General features: G+C 37.0%; 1 protein-coding gene across 21 annotated transcripts in view; it reads right to left on the bottom strand.

The window, feature by feature from the left end:
- Nucleotides 1-16,718, bottom strand: part of CEP112 (centrosomal protein 112) — a 475,621-nt gene that overhangs the window by 403,179 nt on the left and 55,724 nt on the right. For 20 of the 21 annotated variants that reach the window (XR_009560193.2, XM_070044585.1, XM_060289906.2 and 17 more), the window contains 2 exons: nt 5,291-5,377; nt 2,635-2,734 (listed from right to left, as the gene is read on the bottom strand). Coding sequence is in view for 20 of the 21 variants with exons in the window: in XM_070044585.1 (XP_069900686.1) it covers nt 2,635-2,734; nt 5,291-5,377 (187 nt within the window). In the remaining variant the exon portion in view is untranslated. Of the gene's footprint in view, nt 1-2,634; nt 2,735-5,290; nt 5,378-5,804; nt 5,854-16,718 lie in introns of those variants that run through there. The other variant, XM_070044586.1, reaches the window with a different exon arrangement.

The raw sequence follows: 16,718 nt of genomic DNA, 5'->3' as shown, positions 1-16,718 counted from the left end.
AGTGTACCAGTTAACAGATCATTCCATTTCCCTCCAAGTCTTATCCATTCTCTCCCCTAAAATCTCTCTTACTCTTTCCTCTCTTCTTCTCATTTCCACTACCACAGCCTTGGCTGAATCCCCCGTTACTCACTCCCTCGACAATGTGTGCTGGCCTCGGTACCATTCCCCTCCAGTGGATCCTCCCCGCTGTGAAGAGGTCTTCCTACGGTGCAGATCCCATAGCGCCACCCCCAGACTTAGAATCACCCCGCAGCTCCCCTCCCCTACAAGACGGCGGCCAAAAACCTCTGGCGTGAGAACAGCTCCTCATGATCTGGCTGCTTTCTGGCCTCATCTTTTGCCACTTCCACATGTTTAAACTCATAAACGTACCAGCCCATCTGCAGATCCCTGAGCCCGTGTCCGCTCCTGCATCGCTGCCCAATGCGATCACTGATCTACCTGGCACGCCCCAGCCTTCCCTGCTGCAACACTGAGCATCTTTAGTCTCAGCCCGAGTCGCGCCCTCTTTATGGAACGTTCGCCAACCAGGCTCCTCCTCTTGCAGGGGCAGAAAGGAGCTCCTCTTTATTCCCCGTGAGCCTCACAGATTTCTCCTCTAAGTCACTTACTACATTATGTGTTATAGTGGTTTACTTGCTTATTTCCGGAGGAGAAAGATATTTCAACTTTTTATCCACAGAGCGAAAGAGTGGCACAGAGGCAAGTACTCCCAACTATGTGTACTGAGTGCACAGATGAAGGGCCGTCATTACAACATGCTGCTGCTGGACACACCAAAATCGCTGCCAAAGTTTGTGTGACTAAAACAAAATACGCTTTAAATTATATAAAAGATTTCCCTTATAAATCATTTAAATTTCTATCTTTTTCAAAATGCTTTAAACTGTCATTGATTCAAATGAAAATGTGTTTAATATATTCATGTCATCTGGATGGCAAAATAAATTCAGCTGTGTATCTGCCTGAATGCAGTATTTCCTTAGCTTCCTGAAGGTTTTTATTCACTTACTTCAAGATAGCAAAATTTTCATAAACATTTACATAGAAATTTCTTTCACTCTTATATCTCAACTGTGCAACAAATAAGGTGAGAAGAAGAATCCAAGTTAACCTAATATTAGTCTAATAGCATCTACAACATTTTACTTCACAATTCTAAAATTAAAACTAAGCCCTGTTTGCAAGTCAAAAAGCCTTAGGAAATAATGTTTTTAAACCATAGGCATGTTTAAACTGCCTGGTTTGAATCAGGGTAAAAAACGAAAACCTAGAAATAAGTTTTAAATATTTTTGTAGCCACTGGAATTTGGAGCGGCTCAAGGAAAAGCTCTCCACTTTCCTCTTACTCATCACCGACCTCTTATCATCCACCAGACCCTTCACAATTTCTTCTTCCGTCCCATTCTCACTACTCCCACTGCCATCGTTCAGATATTCTGTGTCCTCATCATCTTACACACAAAATTCCAGAAGCATGGAAGCATAACATCCTTGAGCTGAAGGGACTTCATATATATGACCTATCTAGTGGCGCATTTTGTAACGAGTAAGCCGAGGCGCAGAGACTTGCTGATGTGACACAGCAGATGCTGAAGAGCAGGTCTGGGATTAGAGACCAAGTTTCCTAATAAGCGGGGTGCTCGCCTCTCTCTCCCTCTCCCTCTCCCCCTCTCGCTCTCCGTCTCTCTCTCTCACTCCATTCTGCCTCTGAGTATTATAACAGACTGGGAATTGGCCTCAGCATGTTTCACACGCCAACTGTTACCAGACTACTCCACCCAAAATATGAGGTCCTAAAACTCACCTCTCAAAAATCTTCTCTGACTCCCCAGCATCTATGGGATAAACTTGAAACTTCTAAATCTGAAATTCAAGGTCATGCTTAGGTCACGCCAAGTCACCTATCTTAATCTTTTTCAGTCTGTCTCTTAATGTATAGGATCTCCACTCTAGATACATGGTTTTGCAGCATCCCCTCCACAACTTACCAATATCACATTCCTATCCCAGGACTTGGAACTCTTCTCTCAACTAATCCAATCTTACAAAATATTTTCAGCACTCTCCCTAATGACTGTCTGTTGCATTTCAATGTTTCAACCTATAGTCATAGTCAATTTAACACTTGATTACATGCTTTCTTTTCCTTCATAATGAAAGTGTAAATGGGGAATACTTTTTAAATGTTTGTTCTGTCAATCACAATACTAGCATATACTGTAAGGCATAAAGATACTTAATGGAATGAATTTTATTAGACCAAAAGGAGTAATTTCTCTAGACTTCCTTGTGAAAGCCAGTAAGTTCTAATTCTATGACTGACCTATGGCAGCTCCAGCCCAGTGAAGAGGGAGAGAATTAAGAAGGAATAACAGTTACAGACTCTTCCAAATCTTTAACCAAACCAACCACCATTGCTACCACACACACACACACACACACACACACACACACACACAGTTTTTCTTAAGTCCTGTAGAAGCTCACATCAACAGGTCGACTGATGGAAACCCACATAAACATTCCTTTCTCATACTACAAAAGGTCAGAAATAAAATTCTACTTTATACAAGAACTAAAATAAGATGGAAGTGTTATTAAAAGGTTTATATAACAATACAACATCACCTTTCTTTTCAAGTTTTCTAATAGTCTCCTCCGTCTCATTTTGTTTCTTTTTGTATAAAGTTTTCATTTCTTCTATTTCATTATTCTTTCTTTCTAAAATCTGCAAATGAATTTAAAATATTTTCGTATACAATACTGTTTTATGTATGGAACACATAATTTTTTTAAAAAATAGCACAATATTTTTGCAAGTCTATCTCAGCTAATCCCATAAATGGCTTCCCAGAAAAGAGGACAAAATTATACGTTAGCGCATTGACAAAATATTAACTACACTAGAATAACTGATTACCGAAAGACATGTTACCTGCTTTGAATTTTCATGTACCAATTCTTCAGGAGACCGTAAATGATAAATTAGGTGATTCTCTAAAATATACTTCAGAGGTTAAGCCGCCACAAACTAGCAGAGAGAAGCCATCAGAAACTTGACATGTTGATACAGTGCAACTCACCTCCCCACCACACTGGGATAGCACATCTGCAGACACGCACATCCCTGAACCCTCCCACTAGTGTCCTTCTATCACTTTCATGCACAATAACAAGAATTCCCAGACACGTGGGAACACGTGATGCAACAGGCTTCTTTTATACTTAGTTCTGCTACTGGGAATCAAAAAAGTCAGCTCAAAATATGTCAAAAATTGCATGGATATTTTACATCCTTAATTTATATTGTGTCAGAAGTTTTTAAATGAATCATTTAATAAACTTAATTATGATTATATGCTTCTAAGTACATCTACACGCAAAAAAAAAAAAACTAGAGAATAACCAAAGAGTAAGAAAGTTTGCAAGCAGAAAAAGAAATGTACTAACCAAAGGGAAAAAAGAAAACCAAATTGAGGCACAAGTATGAATATCCACTTTTCTTGTGGTTGAGGTATATTTCCTATATACCCAAATTCAGTTTTTTAAAAAAGGTTATTCACCAATGTCTAACCAACTTTTTCTTAGTGCTTTTATTACCAGCATTTTACTTCACCTTTCATTGTTTTAGTCCCACCTCTAAGAATGACTGGTAAATAAGAAAAGGAGATAGTTTGAGCCCAATGTCCATAAAGAAGGTATGCAAACAGATAAAACACTCTCAATTTTATTCCTTCCCAATTCCTAACACTTGGAAAATGGCATACATGCAACAAACTGATGAATATCCTTTCCAAATCTAGCATGAGGTCAAGGATTTTATTTATATTTTACCTGGCATTTCAAACTAGTTGCATTGCTTTCTTTTTTCATGCAGAATTTATTTTAAAAGAGAAATTCCTGGAAAGGATTCTATTATTAAATGTTTTTCTTAGAACAGAGCTTTGTAACAGACATACCAAGAAGCCTATTTCAAATTCTATTACCACGATTTTCCCAAATATATTTCTATATTTATTTATCTTATACATCAATAGGTTCTATTTCATTTGGACATATACATATGCTATATTGAAATTATATTACTGAATCTCTAACATATCCATGAAAGAGAACTGTTTTTCTTGAACCATTTAAAGTAAAGTAAAATACTAGTAAGAGGAGAAAGCAATATTTGCCTTTAAAATTTGAATGGAAAAGAGGAAAGGAGAAGGAAAAGGATTCAATATTTTTTCTCTTTCTAATTTTCAGCCAGTGGTTTCCGTCTTGTTGCTCTGAAAGAAGGTGAGCCAAACACGCACCTGACTAAATACTAGCATGTTCTCAGCTCTACGGAAGCACGGGCACGTGATGCTGTGGCCTCAGCTCCCTGTCTCCACCTTTGTCACTTAACTCTGTGAAGCAGGGTCACAGGCTGAGTTCCAAAACAGACAACACCAGGCTTCCATCTGGATCAATTTTCATGAGTTACAAATTCATACATCATATATTAAAATTATACATTATATACCATTACATTTTTAAAATCAATACTAAAATATAGTTATAAATTCAGATTCAATGTACAATAATTATAAATTGATGACTTTTGCTGTGCTCATTAAGAAGAAAAATTATACTTCAAAGTACAAATTGAAATACTGTAAGGCATAAATCCCAACGAGGTACTGAAAAACAAAAGCCTACACTGGCAGTACTAGCATTACAGTGCACGCAGTCTATACCAAAGAGAACTAAATACAAGGGTTTCTTTTTAAATTAAAGGGGAAATTTTAGGGACTTCTCTGGTAGTCCAGTGGTTAAGACTCCGCACTTCCAATGCAAGGGGCGTGGGTTCGACCCCTGGTCGGGGAACTAAGATCCCACATGCCGTGAGGTGTGGCCATAAATAAATAAATAAAAAGAAAGGAATTTTTAATTGCCAGAAAACTGAAAGAATCTTAGACCAAAACAAACTCTAGTATTTACAGTTGATGACTTATTTCAGCCTTTATGAAAGGTAATGATAGAATGTAAAGGACTATAAGAAGACCAGCCTTCCATCGATAGATAAAGAAGAACTAAAAGGTCATGTAAACTATAAGGATTTACATAAATACATCTGTTTAGCAAATGAAGTTTAAAGATCAACTTTTGCTAGGATATTAATTTAGCAAATCCCATTTATAAGACAGACTCCCATAAGTACATAAATAAGTGGGTGGATGGATGGATGGATGGTCACAAGACCTAGAGTATTTCAAATATTCAATATCAATCAAATAATGAACTGCACACACCCTACCTTCTGAACATCAGCGTCATGCTTCTGTTGCAGTTTAAGTTTCTCTTCATGATATTGAGCTTCCATCATTTTTGTTTTCATGTCCAACTTCAAGGAAAATATTTCAAAGGTGTGATTAATTTACTTTTCCCTTTGGCAAAAATACACAAATTAAAATAACTACCTATATGAAAGAGTGTATCATTTTCCACCTTTACCTTATAGCCACTAGTCCAGCAATCATACTACATATATCAATATGTTGGCTGCATTCTTTGATTACTTCTAAGCTAATTAAAAGTCTTTTGAATAAATCTCACTTGACAGGCAAAAGTGAAAATACCGAACTCAGATTCGTCAGTGATCCCCAGTCCACTCCACCACCAAAAAGCTGTCATTTTAAAGCGATATTTTGCTAAACCCACTTGGTATTTTAGCCTTTGTTTATTATTTTTCAATTGAGTAAGTCTCTATTCAACTTTTTACTTTTTTCTTTTCTCATATCTACGTACTCATTTCTAAATGCTCTATTTACCTCTATACTTAAATATAACAATTTGTGAAAGAATGTCCATATAGGCATATCACTGATAATGCACAGATTTTCCAGTTCTCCGACTCCGACTCCCTCAGGGCAGTGACTTCATCTCTTTCCAGCGTCCGTCAACAGCTCGTAGCCTCCTAGACTCCTCAGACTGACCCCTGGCCCACCAGTGTTCTGAGCAAAGCCAGCAAAATGTAACCAACATGTGTTAATAATAATGAGTGCATCCTAGGATTAAAAGAGTAATAGTGACAGGTTTTAAGAAGAACAACAGAAAACTGATTATCTCAAATGTGAAAGTATTTGACCTGATTCCTTACTATTTAAAAGAGTATGTACATTGGACTCTGACAGGCCTCATTTTTAACTCTAATTCTAATCCCACTAGACATTAACTGTGGTGACTTTGGGCAAGTCACCATTCTGAGATTCTATTTCCTCTTCTAATAGTTAAGGATAATTATCTTACCTCAGTGAGTTGTGAAAATTATATTCAATGACATCATTTAAGTAACCACAGTCAGTACAATGATTGGTACAAAGTAGGTATGCAAAAAAAATTAGTCTACAACCTTCAGGAAATTTTGCTTTTAAAATATTAGAAACGTACTGTCAAAACATTTTCTTGAAAATTTTTGAAACATACTTCATATTTTTCAATTACTGTTTTAAATAAATAATGAATCTGAACTAATGATAAATGTGCATAATCAAATAAACATATCAAAATGAAATTTTAAAATTTTACAAACAAAAGCTAACATAACATAAATTCTTGGCATTTGCGACAACATGGATGGACCTAGAGGGTATTACGCTAAGTGATATAAGTCAGACAGAGAAAGACAAATACCCTATGATCTCACTTATATGTGGAATCTGAAAAACAAAACAGATGAACAAACATGACAAAACAGAGTCATATATACAGAGAACAAACAGGCGGCTGCCAGAGGGGAGGGGATCCGGGGAGGAGAGAAATAGGTGTGGGAGATTAAGAGGTACAAACTCTCAGGTACAAATAAATGACTCAAGGGTATGAAAGGTACGATGTGGGGAATATAACCAACAGTTATGTAATATTTTTGTATGCTGACAGGTGGTCACTAGACTTATCATGGTGATGACTTTGAAATGTATGTAAGTATCAAATCGCTATGCTGTGTACCAGGAACCCACATAGTGCTGTGGGTCAATTATACTTCAAAAACAAACAAACTCACAGAAAAAGAGATCAGATTTGTGGTGACCAGAGGTGGGGTGGGGGGAGGAGGGCTGGAGGAAGGTGGGTGGTCAAACGGTGCAAACCGCCAGTTACAAGACGAACAGCTGTCAGGGATGCAGTGAGCAGCACGGCACACAGAATGGACCCTGCTGTGCGCCAACTGCAGGTTGTTGGCAGACTGAACCCTGAGCACGCCCACAGGAGGAAAGCAGTGTTTCTGTCTCTTTAATGTGTCTCTGTGAGATGACGGATGTTCACTGCGCTTGCTGTGGTCATCGTTTCATAATGTGTGTGAAAGGCGCATCATTATGCTGTGTGCCTTACGCTCACACAGTGTGGTGTGCCAATTATATCTCAATAAAACTGAAAGAAAAAATAATGAACGTTCTGAGCGGCAGACAGGGAGGGAGCTGTCCGGTTACTACGCAAAAGGACGCAATTCTGAACATTTCCATCCTCTGGCTTCTAAGTCACGCAATAATCCTTCCTCATTTTAGCAGAAAGGACGCTGGGTGATCCACATCCACCTGAAGATCCTCAACAGAAGCACTGGGGGTCTACTGCAGAGGAATCGAACTCAAACAGCAACATGACAGAGCTGGGCAGATGCCGGAGACACAACTCACTGCTGTGTCTTTCCACAGCACCTCCCCGAGGGAACGCGTCAGGCCTCAGCTTCCGAGGTCCAGCCCTGAACACCACGTGACCGTGCGGCCACAGCCGACACCACCACCTCCACCCGCTCTGCCTCAAGCTTGGAACAGACGCCTGGCGCCTGCCTCAGGAATCCACTAGCTAGAGAAGAATCGTTCAGATTCTCGCTCTCAGCCAGTCGGCTACGTGGGGGAACAAACCCCAGTTCTCTAGGGGCAGCAGCCAAGAGAAAGCGGAGAGTCCGCCTGCCGATGAAGGGGACACGGGTTCGTGTCCCGGTCTGGGAAGATCCCACATGCCATGGAGTGGCTGGCCTGCACGTGCAGAGCCTGTGCTCCACAACGGGAGAGGCCGCAACAGTGAGAGACCCGCGTACCGCAAAAAAAAAACAAAAAAACAAAAAAACAACGCATGTTTTCTACACCTTGCTTTTCTCTCTGAACCATATCTCATGGAAATCACTCTAAAAACACCTGCTACAGTTTTTTTCATTCTTTTAAATAGCTACCAACTATTCCTCAATGAGGAGAAAACAAAATTTGTTCAACCATATCCTCCTTAATGCATATTCACTCTATTTTCAGTCTTTTTCCACTTCAAACAACACTGCAAAACATTCTCACATATGAGTCCAACACACTTGAACTTTGATTTCTACAGGGTGGATTCTCAAAAGACATGCCAACGATTCAATGGTGGCTGTATCTTAATAGGTTTTGCCCTCTGTTATAGGCAAATTCACATTTCCACCAAGAGCAGATATCTCACTACTACTCTAAGTTGCACTTCCCTGAAAACTACTGTGTGTCAGCCCCTTTTCACATGTTCTGGGGCCTTATGAATCTGGTCTTCTATGAAATGCCCTTTCACAATTTTAATCCACGCTTCTGTCTGTCAATCAGTAAAACCTGGTATGCTGTACACATTAAGACACAGTCTGTCTCAAATATTTTCCCCAAATCGATTATTTTTCTATTGATCTTTTGTTGTATTTTTTTACCTTACAAAGTCTTTATTTCACTTGAGTCAAATATTTCTATCATTTCTTTCATACGTTCTGGGTTTGGAAAGGTATTTGGGTTAGAAAGATCCTCTGATGTCAAGATTTTTGCTGTTTTGAAGCTTTTTCTGTCTGGGCCTCTATAGGTTAAAGGTACATCCAGAATTTGTTTTTGTTTACTTTTGTTTTTAGAGGAGAGGACCCAATTTTATTTTCTTCCAAGTAAATGAAAAGTTGTACCAGGATCATTTACTAAATAAAAGTCTGTTCTCAGTGTATTGACAATGAACTTTGTTACTACTTTTTTATTTTTACGGGCATTTGATTTTTTTCTTGGAATGTTCTTTTTGGTTTTAACCATGTCGGGACTGCCTAATAAAAGCAGTTGAGAAGTATTCCCTCCTCCTCCACAATCTCAAAGAGCCGTGTAATACTGGAAAATAGTTCTTCCTTAAATGTTTCCTTACAGAAATACGTAGTTGTAAAGTGGAGTATTTTAGTACCCTTTCTGAATAACTGTAGATATTCTTTTTAAGTAAACCAACACTCGTAAGTGCTAGGTTTTTAAAGTTACTTGCACTGTAGAATATGACGCTTTTCACACTGTCACAGTAGTTCTATTGGTCTGTCTTGAACTTGGAATGGCTCTTTTGCCTATGCGTGATTTTATAACATCATCCATTACTCATTTGGAAAACATCAGTTCAATGAGTTATAGAGATTTCCAAATATTGAAAATTTCATTACCTAATATAAAAACTTCACACTGTTTCATGTCACCACCGATCTCACTGGAAAGGTCTTAGTATTGGAAAGTTCTTGAGCTCACAGTGACTGATACAAGGTTGCCAAAATTCTAATTTGTATTAAAAGGTCAAATTTTATCACCAGCAGCAAATATGGTCAGTTGTTTTGCTTAAAGTGACAGGCTCAATTTGTTCATTTTTGAGAAAATGTCTGACACTATCCAAGTCCAAAGAACCATATTTTGTCCCTCGGTCATTCTTTCAAATAAATATGATACTCCCCGAGAACAGCAGCTACTGCAATTCATAAGTGACAAAAAGCACACAAGCGTTTTGCCTCTGGCACGTGGATATGCACTTGGATATGAACCATAAGTTCTTTATACATGGCTCCATTTCGTCACTCAGATATCCAGAAGATGCATGTTTGAGGTACGAGATTTAATAAAATTAATAATTTTCTACTTGCTTCATCGAGGATATTCTTAAATAAGATTGGTAATTTTTTCCCTGTGAGCATGTGACAGTGAAGAATATGCCTACCAGTACAATTTGGTGCCACTGCCTTGATGTGGGTTAGGATACAGTTTTACCCAGCGCTGTGTTTGCAACATCAGTGCAAGTGTCAATACAGTAAAAAAATAAATAACATTTTTAAATTATTACAAAAATAATTTTGACCTCATAGACCTCATGAAAGAGTATTGGGGACCACAGGGTTCTCAGCCCACACGCTGAGAACCACTGCCCTAGAGAAACTCTTGTACATGTGTGTCAGGAAACATGTACAAGATTGTTCATAGGGTTATTGTTTGCAAAAGTCAAAAATTAGAATAGATTCATCGACAAAATGGCAAGAAACTGTGGAAGATTCATTGAATAGAAAGTAACGCAAATGAAGCCAACCATAGCTAAATGGCGTAACAAGGATGAACGTCACCCATATACTACTGAGCAAAAAAATATGTGAAGTTTAGGTTTATTTAAATGAAGGTCAAAATCCACTAAAACAGAAATATTTTCATTTTTAAGAATGCAGGCATTGGTGGTAAAGTCAAGCTTAAAAACAAAGGAGGGAAATTACCAGAGAAGTCAGGATAGCAGTTACTGCTGGGGGAGATGGATGAGGTAAGATGGGGAAGAGTCAGACAGCAGGCTGCTGACGTCTTGGCAATGATCTCATCCTTGCCTGCATGCACTTTCCAATGGTTCTCCTTTGTATAATTATTTATTATAGTTTGTAAGACTCCGTGTATCTGAATGCTATATTCATAAGAAATGTTTTAAAATATAAATTCTCTCATTATGTCAATGACTGTAGATTACGTCATCTTGGATCTATGTAAATTCCACATTTAACTAGCAGATTTGCAAAAGGAAAAACTGCCTAATTGGCATTCTGTGTAAGAAGGAAGCAATAACCCCTTTTTAGGCAATGGTGGGGACATTCAATATGGGTGGAGGTGAAGTTCAAAGGAAACACTCTGTTTTACTTCACAAAAAGAGCAGTTTCTACTGTCTGTTCTCGGAAAACTGACGGTTGCTCTGAAAATTGATCTCCCCTTGTGTTGTCTCTTCTTTCATTTTCAGTGACAACAGTTTTCCAAATGTCTTAATCTATGTCAGAAATCTTTTTTAAGAATACTAAAAAAAAGAACCCCACTGCTTGATGGTGCTCAAGGTCACACAATTCTGTGATGTGGATATCACAGGAAATGTGTTAGCAATTACAAAGGCAAACAAGTCCAAGTATGTTTGTGAATGACAGACTAAGGTTAAAATAAAGGATCACGGTCACCAAACCTTCCCACAATGCCAAATAAATTGAAAAAAACTTCTAATCTTAAAATATTTTATAGGTGTGTTTTTCCCAATCAAAAGAAAACTACTACAGTTCTTCAACTCTAATAAAATAATATTGCAAATATTACTCATTTAACATCTAAGGTATTTTCCACACAGTTATAAACTTAAAATGGAAGTTGTGTTTTATAAAGTTTGATTTCCAAAGGCTAATTAAATATTTTAGGACTCTCTAAAGCATCAAAAGAATTGCATCATTTATTAAACACAGACAAACTCTGTAGTCTGTATATAATTTCATGTCACTCAATTCTCTCCACACTTACTGCATTCTTAAACTTACGCATTTCAACTTCCTAAATTTTGATTTTATAACATTAAGAATTGATTAACCTAGGTTATCATCACTACTCATAGTAAAACCCTGTGAAATGGATCTGAGATTTAAATACAAAAATAAGATTTTAAAAGAGACAAAAATACGAATTTTTTTCATAATCTTGGAATAAGAAAGTCTATTCTACAAAAACCAGAAGCCATAGAGAAAAGACTGATAGATCCAACTACTGAAAAGAAAACTTCTATACAGTAAAAAAATAGAAATACATCAAAAGACATACAGAGAAAAATACTTGTAAGATATATGACAAAGACCTGAATTCCTTAACATATAAATTGTTCTTAGGAATCACAATGAAGACAAACAATTTTAACAAAATATGGAAAGGTATAAGAAAAGACAGCTCACAAAAGTGAAATTAAAAAGACAATAAACAGGGCTTCCCCGGTGGTTCAGTGGTTGAGAGTCCGCCTGCCAATGCAGGGGACGCGGGTTCGTGCCCCAGTCCCCCAGTCTGGGAAGATCCCACATGCCACGGAGCGGCTGGGCCCGTGAGCCATGGCCGCTGAGCCTGTGCCTCCGGAGCCTGTGCTCCGCAACGCGAGAGGCCATGACAGTGAGAGGTCCGCAAAAAAAAGACAATAAACAGACAAAAAATATGTTCATTCTCACTTACATGAAAGCAATGGAAATATCAAAGCAACAAGATGCTATTTTTCATCTCACAGATAATCAAAAATGTTTATAATTCAGTGTTGATGAAATGGGAAAATAGACATTCTCATCCACTATTGGTGCAAGTACAAATAGACCTAACCTTTTTTAATAGTTTATTAAGATATACATAATTCACATACTATAACATTCACCCACTTAAAATATACAATTCAATGTCTTTTAATACATCAGAGAATTATGCAACATCACCACAGTCTAACTTAGGACATTTTCATCACTCCAAAAAGGAACTCTCACACCCACTGGCGGTCACTCCCTACTCTCACCCAAGCCTGCAGCCTGAGGCAGACATAACCTCATTTTAAGGGCAATCTGTCAATGTCAATCAAAACTTTAAACCTGCAACCCTGTTACTGGGCAATTCAATTTCACAGAATTTACTGTATAAGAAGAAATATGCAATACATAAAAATATACACAGGGATATTCTTGAAACACTATTTGTTGTAGCAAAATACTCTACAAACCTCTATCCCTCAACAGGAATCTATATTAATAAAATACGGTCCATCAGTAAAATAAAATACAATGCAACTATGTAAAAAGATGATGCCATACTACTGATATAAAAAATCATCAGAATATATGTTAGCATTTAAAAAGCAAAATGAAACAGTATATAGAGTATGTGCTAGGATCTTATTTGTATTTTAAAAATGAGATATTCCTGGAAACTCTTAAAGAGAATACATGTTAAATTTTCTGCAATGATTACCTTGAAAAGATCAGGTGCTGAGGAAATGAAGATTACTATTTCATTTAATATTTAATTTTAAAATAAACTTAACTCACCTGAAACAATGCTATTTCTTATTTTTAAAATGCCACCCAGCAACAACAAAAGCATTTGTAGATGAGAACATGTACAAGACACATCAGGGTGGTCTGATGTGAACATGCAAGAGCCTGCTGAATTTCAAAACAGAAAAGCATTTATCCTCATGCCCAAAAGTATATGTCTAACAGAAGTGACTTAATCAAGTAGACATAAGATCATCCTTCTAAAGGATAACTACACACATCACAATGTAACTATGCATTTAAGTTTAGGGAAAAATCCAAGTTAGAAAACTATCTCTTGAAAACAGACAAAAATATTAAAGCGGTATGGTTGGTATTTTCTTTTTTGTTAATTCTTTTTTTTGCAAATGGACTTTTTTATTTATCCATCTATTCATGTACCACTCTAGAAAGAATCTGATACAGTTACACAAATATTGATATACACAAATATAATAAGATTAAAGCACATAGACAAAAAATTGAAAAGAATATGAAATAGAAAGAGACCACTAAGGACAAAGATTTAGAAAGAGACCACTAAGGACAAAGATTTAAGGACAGCACACAAAAGTACACGTCATAAAATATTACAGTTGCTGAAAATATGCTGTGGAAGCTCTGATCTTTCTAGTGACCAGAACAGGGGAAACACCATGATCTCTAACAGTTATATTATGTTTAGCACAGAGATACACATGTAATTCAGGAAAATCAATGTTTTTCCTAAAGTCTGAATATCTTTCTTTTAATGATTAGCATTCTCTATTTTCAAAAATGAAAATATTAAAAAACTATCTCCTGAAACTGAAAAAAACTTTAAAGAAATACATGTTCTGTATTAAAAATATAATTAGTCATCTTATATTTACAAAGGCAATCTAAACTGCTACCTTCCTCTACCTTCAAATGGCTCCTAATTATCTTTGCTTTTTTTATATTCATTCTCATTTTTGCATATAATACATCCTTTACTTGTACCTTATAATCACATACAATGTTCATGACACTTCCAAGCATTAATTTTTATTTTAGAGGTTAAATTGTTTATGACACTAAACTTACAAAAATCCATTATTTCAATTGACCATGTAAGACATAATTCATTACCCCACAGAAATATTTAGAATGCTTATAAAGACAGACATCTAAGGACATTCTTCCCAGAATTATTTATATTAGTGAAAACTCAACCTCAATACCCAACAATAGGGATAATTTAAATTAACTGGGGATAATTGTATAATATGAACTATAATACAGCCATTGAAAATAAATGCTTAGGAACAATATACAGTAGCATAAAATACTTGAGTGATACAAAACAATGTATATGATATCATCTCAATTTTCTAAAGAAAAATAACATGTTTACAGGATACATAAAGAAAAGACTAAAAGACAACCCAATGACATTTTACCAGTGTTTTTATTTCACAGATGATTTTATTTCTTTCTTTACATACGTCTATATTTTCCAAGTTTTCTTTAATAAAAATCCACAAATTATTTTATAATCACAAATACTACTTTAAAAGAAAGATGAAACTAAGACAATTCTCACACTGGGGCAACTCAGCATATACTTTTAAATATTTTAGGATGGAGAAAAAAATATGATCAAAAAATTTCATCAAAAATAGTCAGACTTGAGGACACAGGGAGTGGGAAGGGTAAGCTGGGATGAAGTGAGAGAGTGACATGGACATATATACACTACCAACTGTAAACAGATAGCTAGTGGGAAGCAACCGCATAGCACAGGAAGATCAGCTCGGTGCTTTGTGACCACCTAGAGGGGTGGGATAGGGAGGGTGGAAGGGAGATGCAAGAGGGAGAAGATATGGGGATATATGTATACGTATAGCTGATTCACTTTGTTACAAAGCAGAAACGAACTCACCATTATAAAGCAATTATACTCTAATAAAGGAGTTTAAAAAAAAAGTCAGAAATGACTATGTAGCTACACAAAGAGTTATTTTAGCCAAAATATACACTGGATATATTTTAAGATATGGTGTAAGTTGATGTTTACATGCGAACTTCTCAATGATGCCACAAATATTTTTACAGTATGCCAAAAAGAAAAACAACAACATAAGGGTGGGGAAAAAAATAAAGCCACACACATTTAAAATTATGAATCTCAAATGCAATACACAACAGCTTTAAATGTTTTCTCTTTCAACACGTATGTGGGGAGCCTTGGTATGTTTACCCCTGACCCAAGATGTCATCATAAAGAATAAGGACATTATTTCACGAAACACCAAAAAAAAAATTCAAAAAGACACCAGGTCCTTTCAATTATTTATTCTATGGTAAGCAGTCTCAACAGTAAAAGGAAAAGGAAAAATAGTTGGCAATGGCTTAGAATGACGTGTAAAAACAATTAATGACAATTTTCTTAAAAGGAAAGAATTTCAGGGCTTCCCTGGTGGCGCAGTGGTTGAGAGTCCGCCTGTCGATGCAGGGGACGCAGGTTTGTGCCCCGGTCCGGGAAGATCCCACATGCCGTGGAGCGGCTGGGCCCGTGAGCCATGGCCGCTGGGCCTGAGCGTCCAGAGACTGTGCTCCGCAACAGGAGAGGCCACAGAAGTGAGAGGCCCGCGTACCACAAAAAAAAAAAAGGAAACAATTTCGAAACAAGAGTTCCAAAGAAGGTGCATCTGAATATAAGTATTACCCTCAAAAACACTTTTTAGAGTGTAATTTCTTTTTATTTCAACAGGTTCTTCAAACACTAGCAGTGCACTAAGAAACAAAACCCTGCATGCCTTAAATAGGAGCTATAAAACGACGGAATATTACTGAGATCAGCAGCAGTCACTCCACCAGATTGAAATTTAAAAGGGGGGGGTGGAATGAATTGGGAGATTGGGATTGACACATATACTCTACTACATATAAACTAGATAACTGATGAGAACCTACCCTATAGCACAGGGAACTCTACTCAGTGCTCTGTGGTGACCTGAATGGGAAGGAAATCTAAACAAGAAGGGATATATGTATACATATAGCTGATTCACTTTGCTGTACAGCAGAAACTCACACAACACTGTAAGGCAACTATACTCCAATACCAATTAATTAAAATACATGAATAGTTTTTTAAAAAAAGAAATTTAAAAGAAAAAAGAGCGCTTCCTCCTCTGTTATCAACAAAAATAAACTTACACGCTCATGATATTGTTTGGAATATCTAAGAAAAATATCATTGTCTTCTGTGATATTTTATAAATAGGATGGTAAGAAAATTCTATCATGTTAAAAATACCCAAATTGAGGGCTTTCCTGGTGGCGCAGTGGTTGAGAGTCCGCCTGCCGATGCAGGGGACACGGGTTCGTGCCCCGGTCCGGGAAGATCCCACATGCCGCGGAGCGGCTGGGCCCGTGAGCCATGGCCACTGAGCCTGCGCGTCCGGAGCCTGTGCTCCCCAACGGGAGAGGCCACAACAGTGAGAGGCCCGCATAACGCAAAAAAAAAAAAATACCCAAATTGAAATTAAATTTCAGAAATTCTTAGAAGCCTCCCATTAAAATGAAAGATAAAATTATTGAAATAAATTAATTAGAACCATTAATCTAAGTCCAGTAGTATTTTTCACAATTT

The sequence above is a fragment of the Globicephala melas genome, chromosome 20 (assembly GCF_963455315.2).
Source record: "Globicephala melas chromosome 20, mGloMel1.2, whole genome shotgun sequence".
Classification (NCBI taxonomy): domain Eukaryota; kingdom Metazoa; phylum Chordata; class Mammalia; order Artiodactyla; family Delphinidae; genus Globicephala; species Globicephala melas.
The sequence above is the reverse complement of the archived record's forward strand: the minus strand, read 5'-3'. Positions and strand labels throughout refer to the sequence as shown.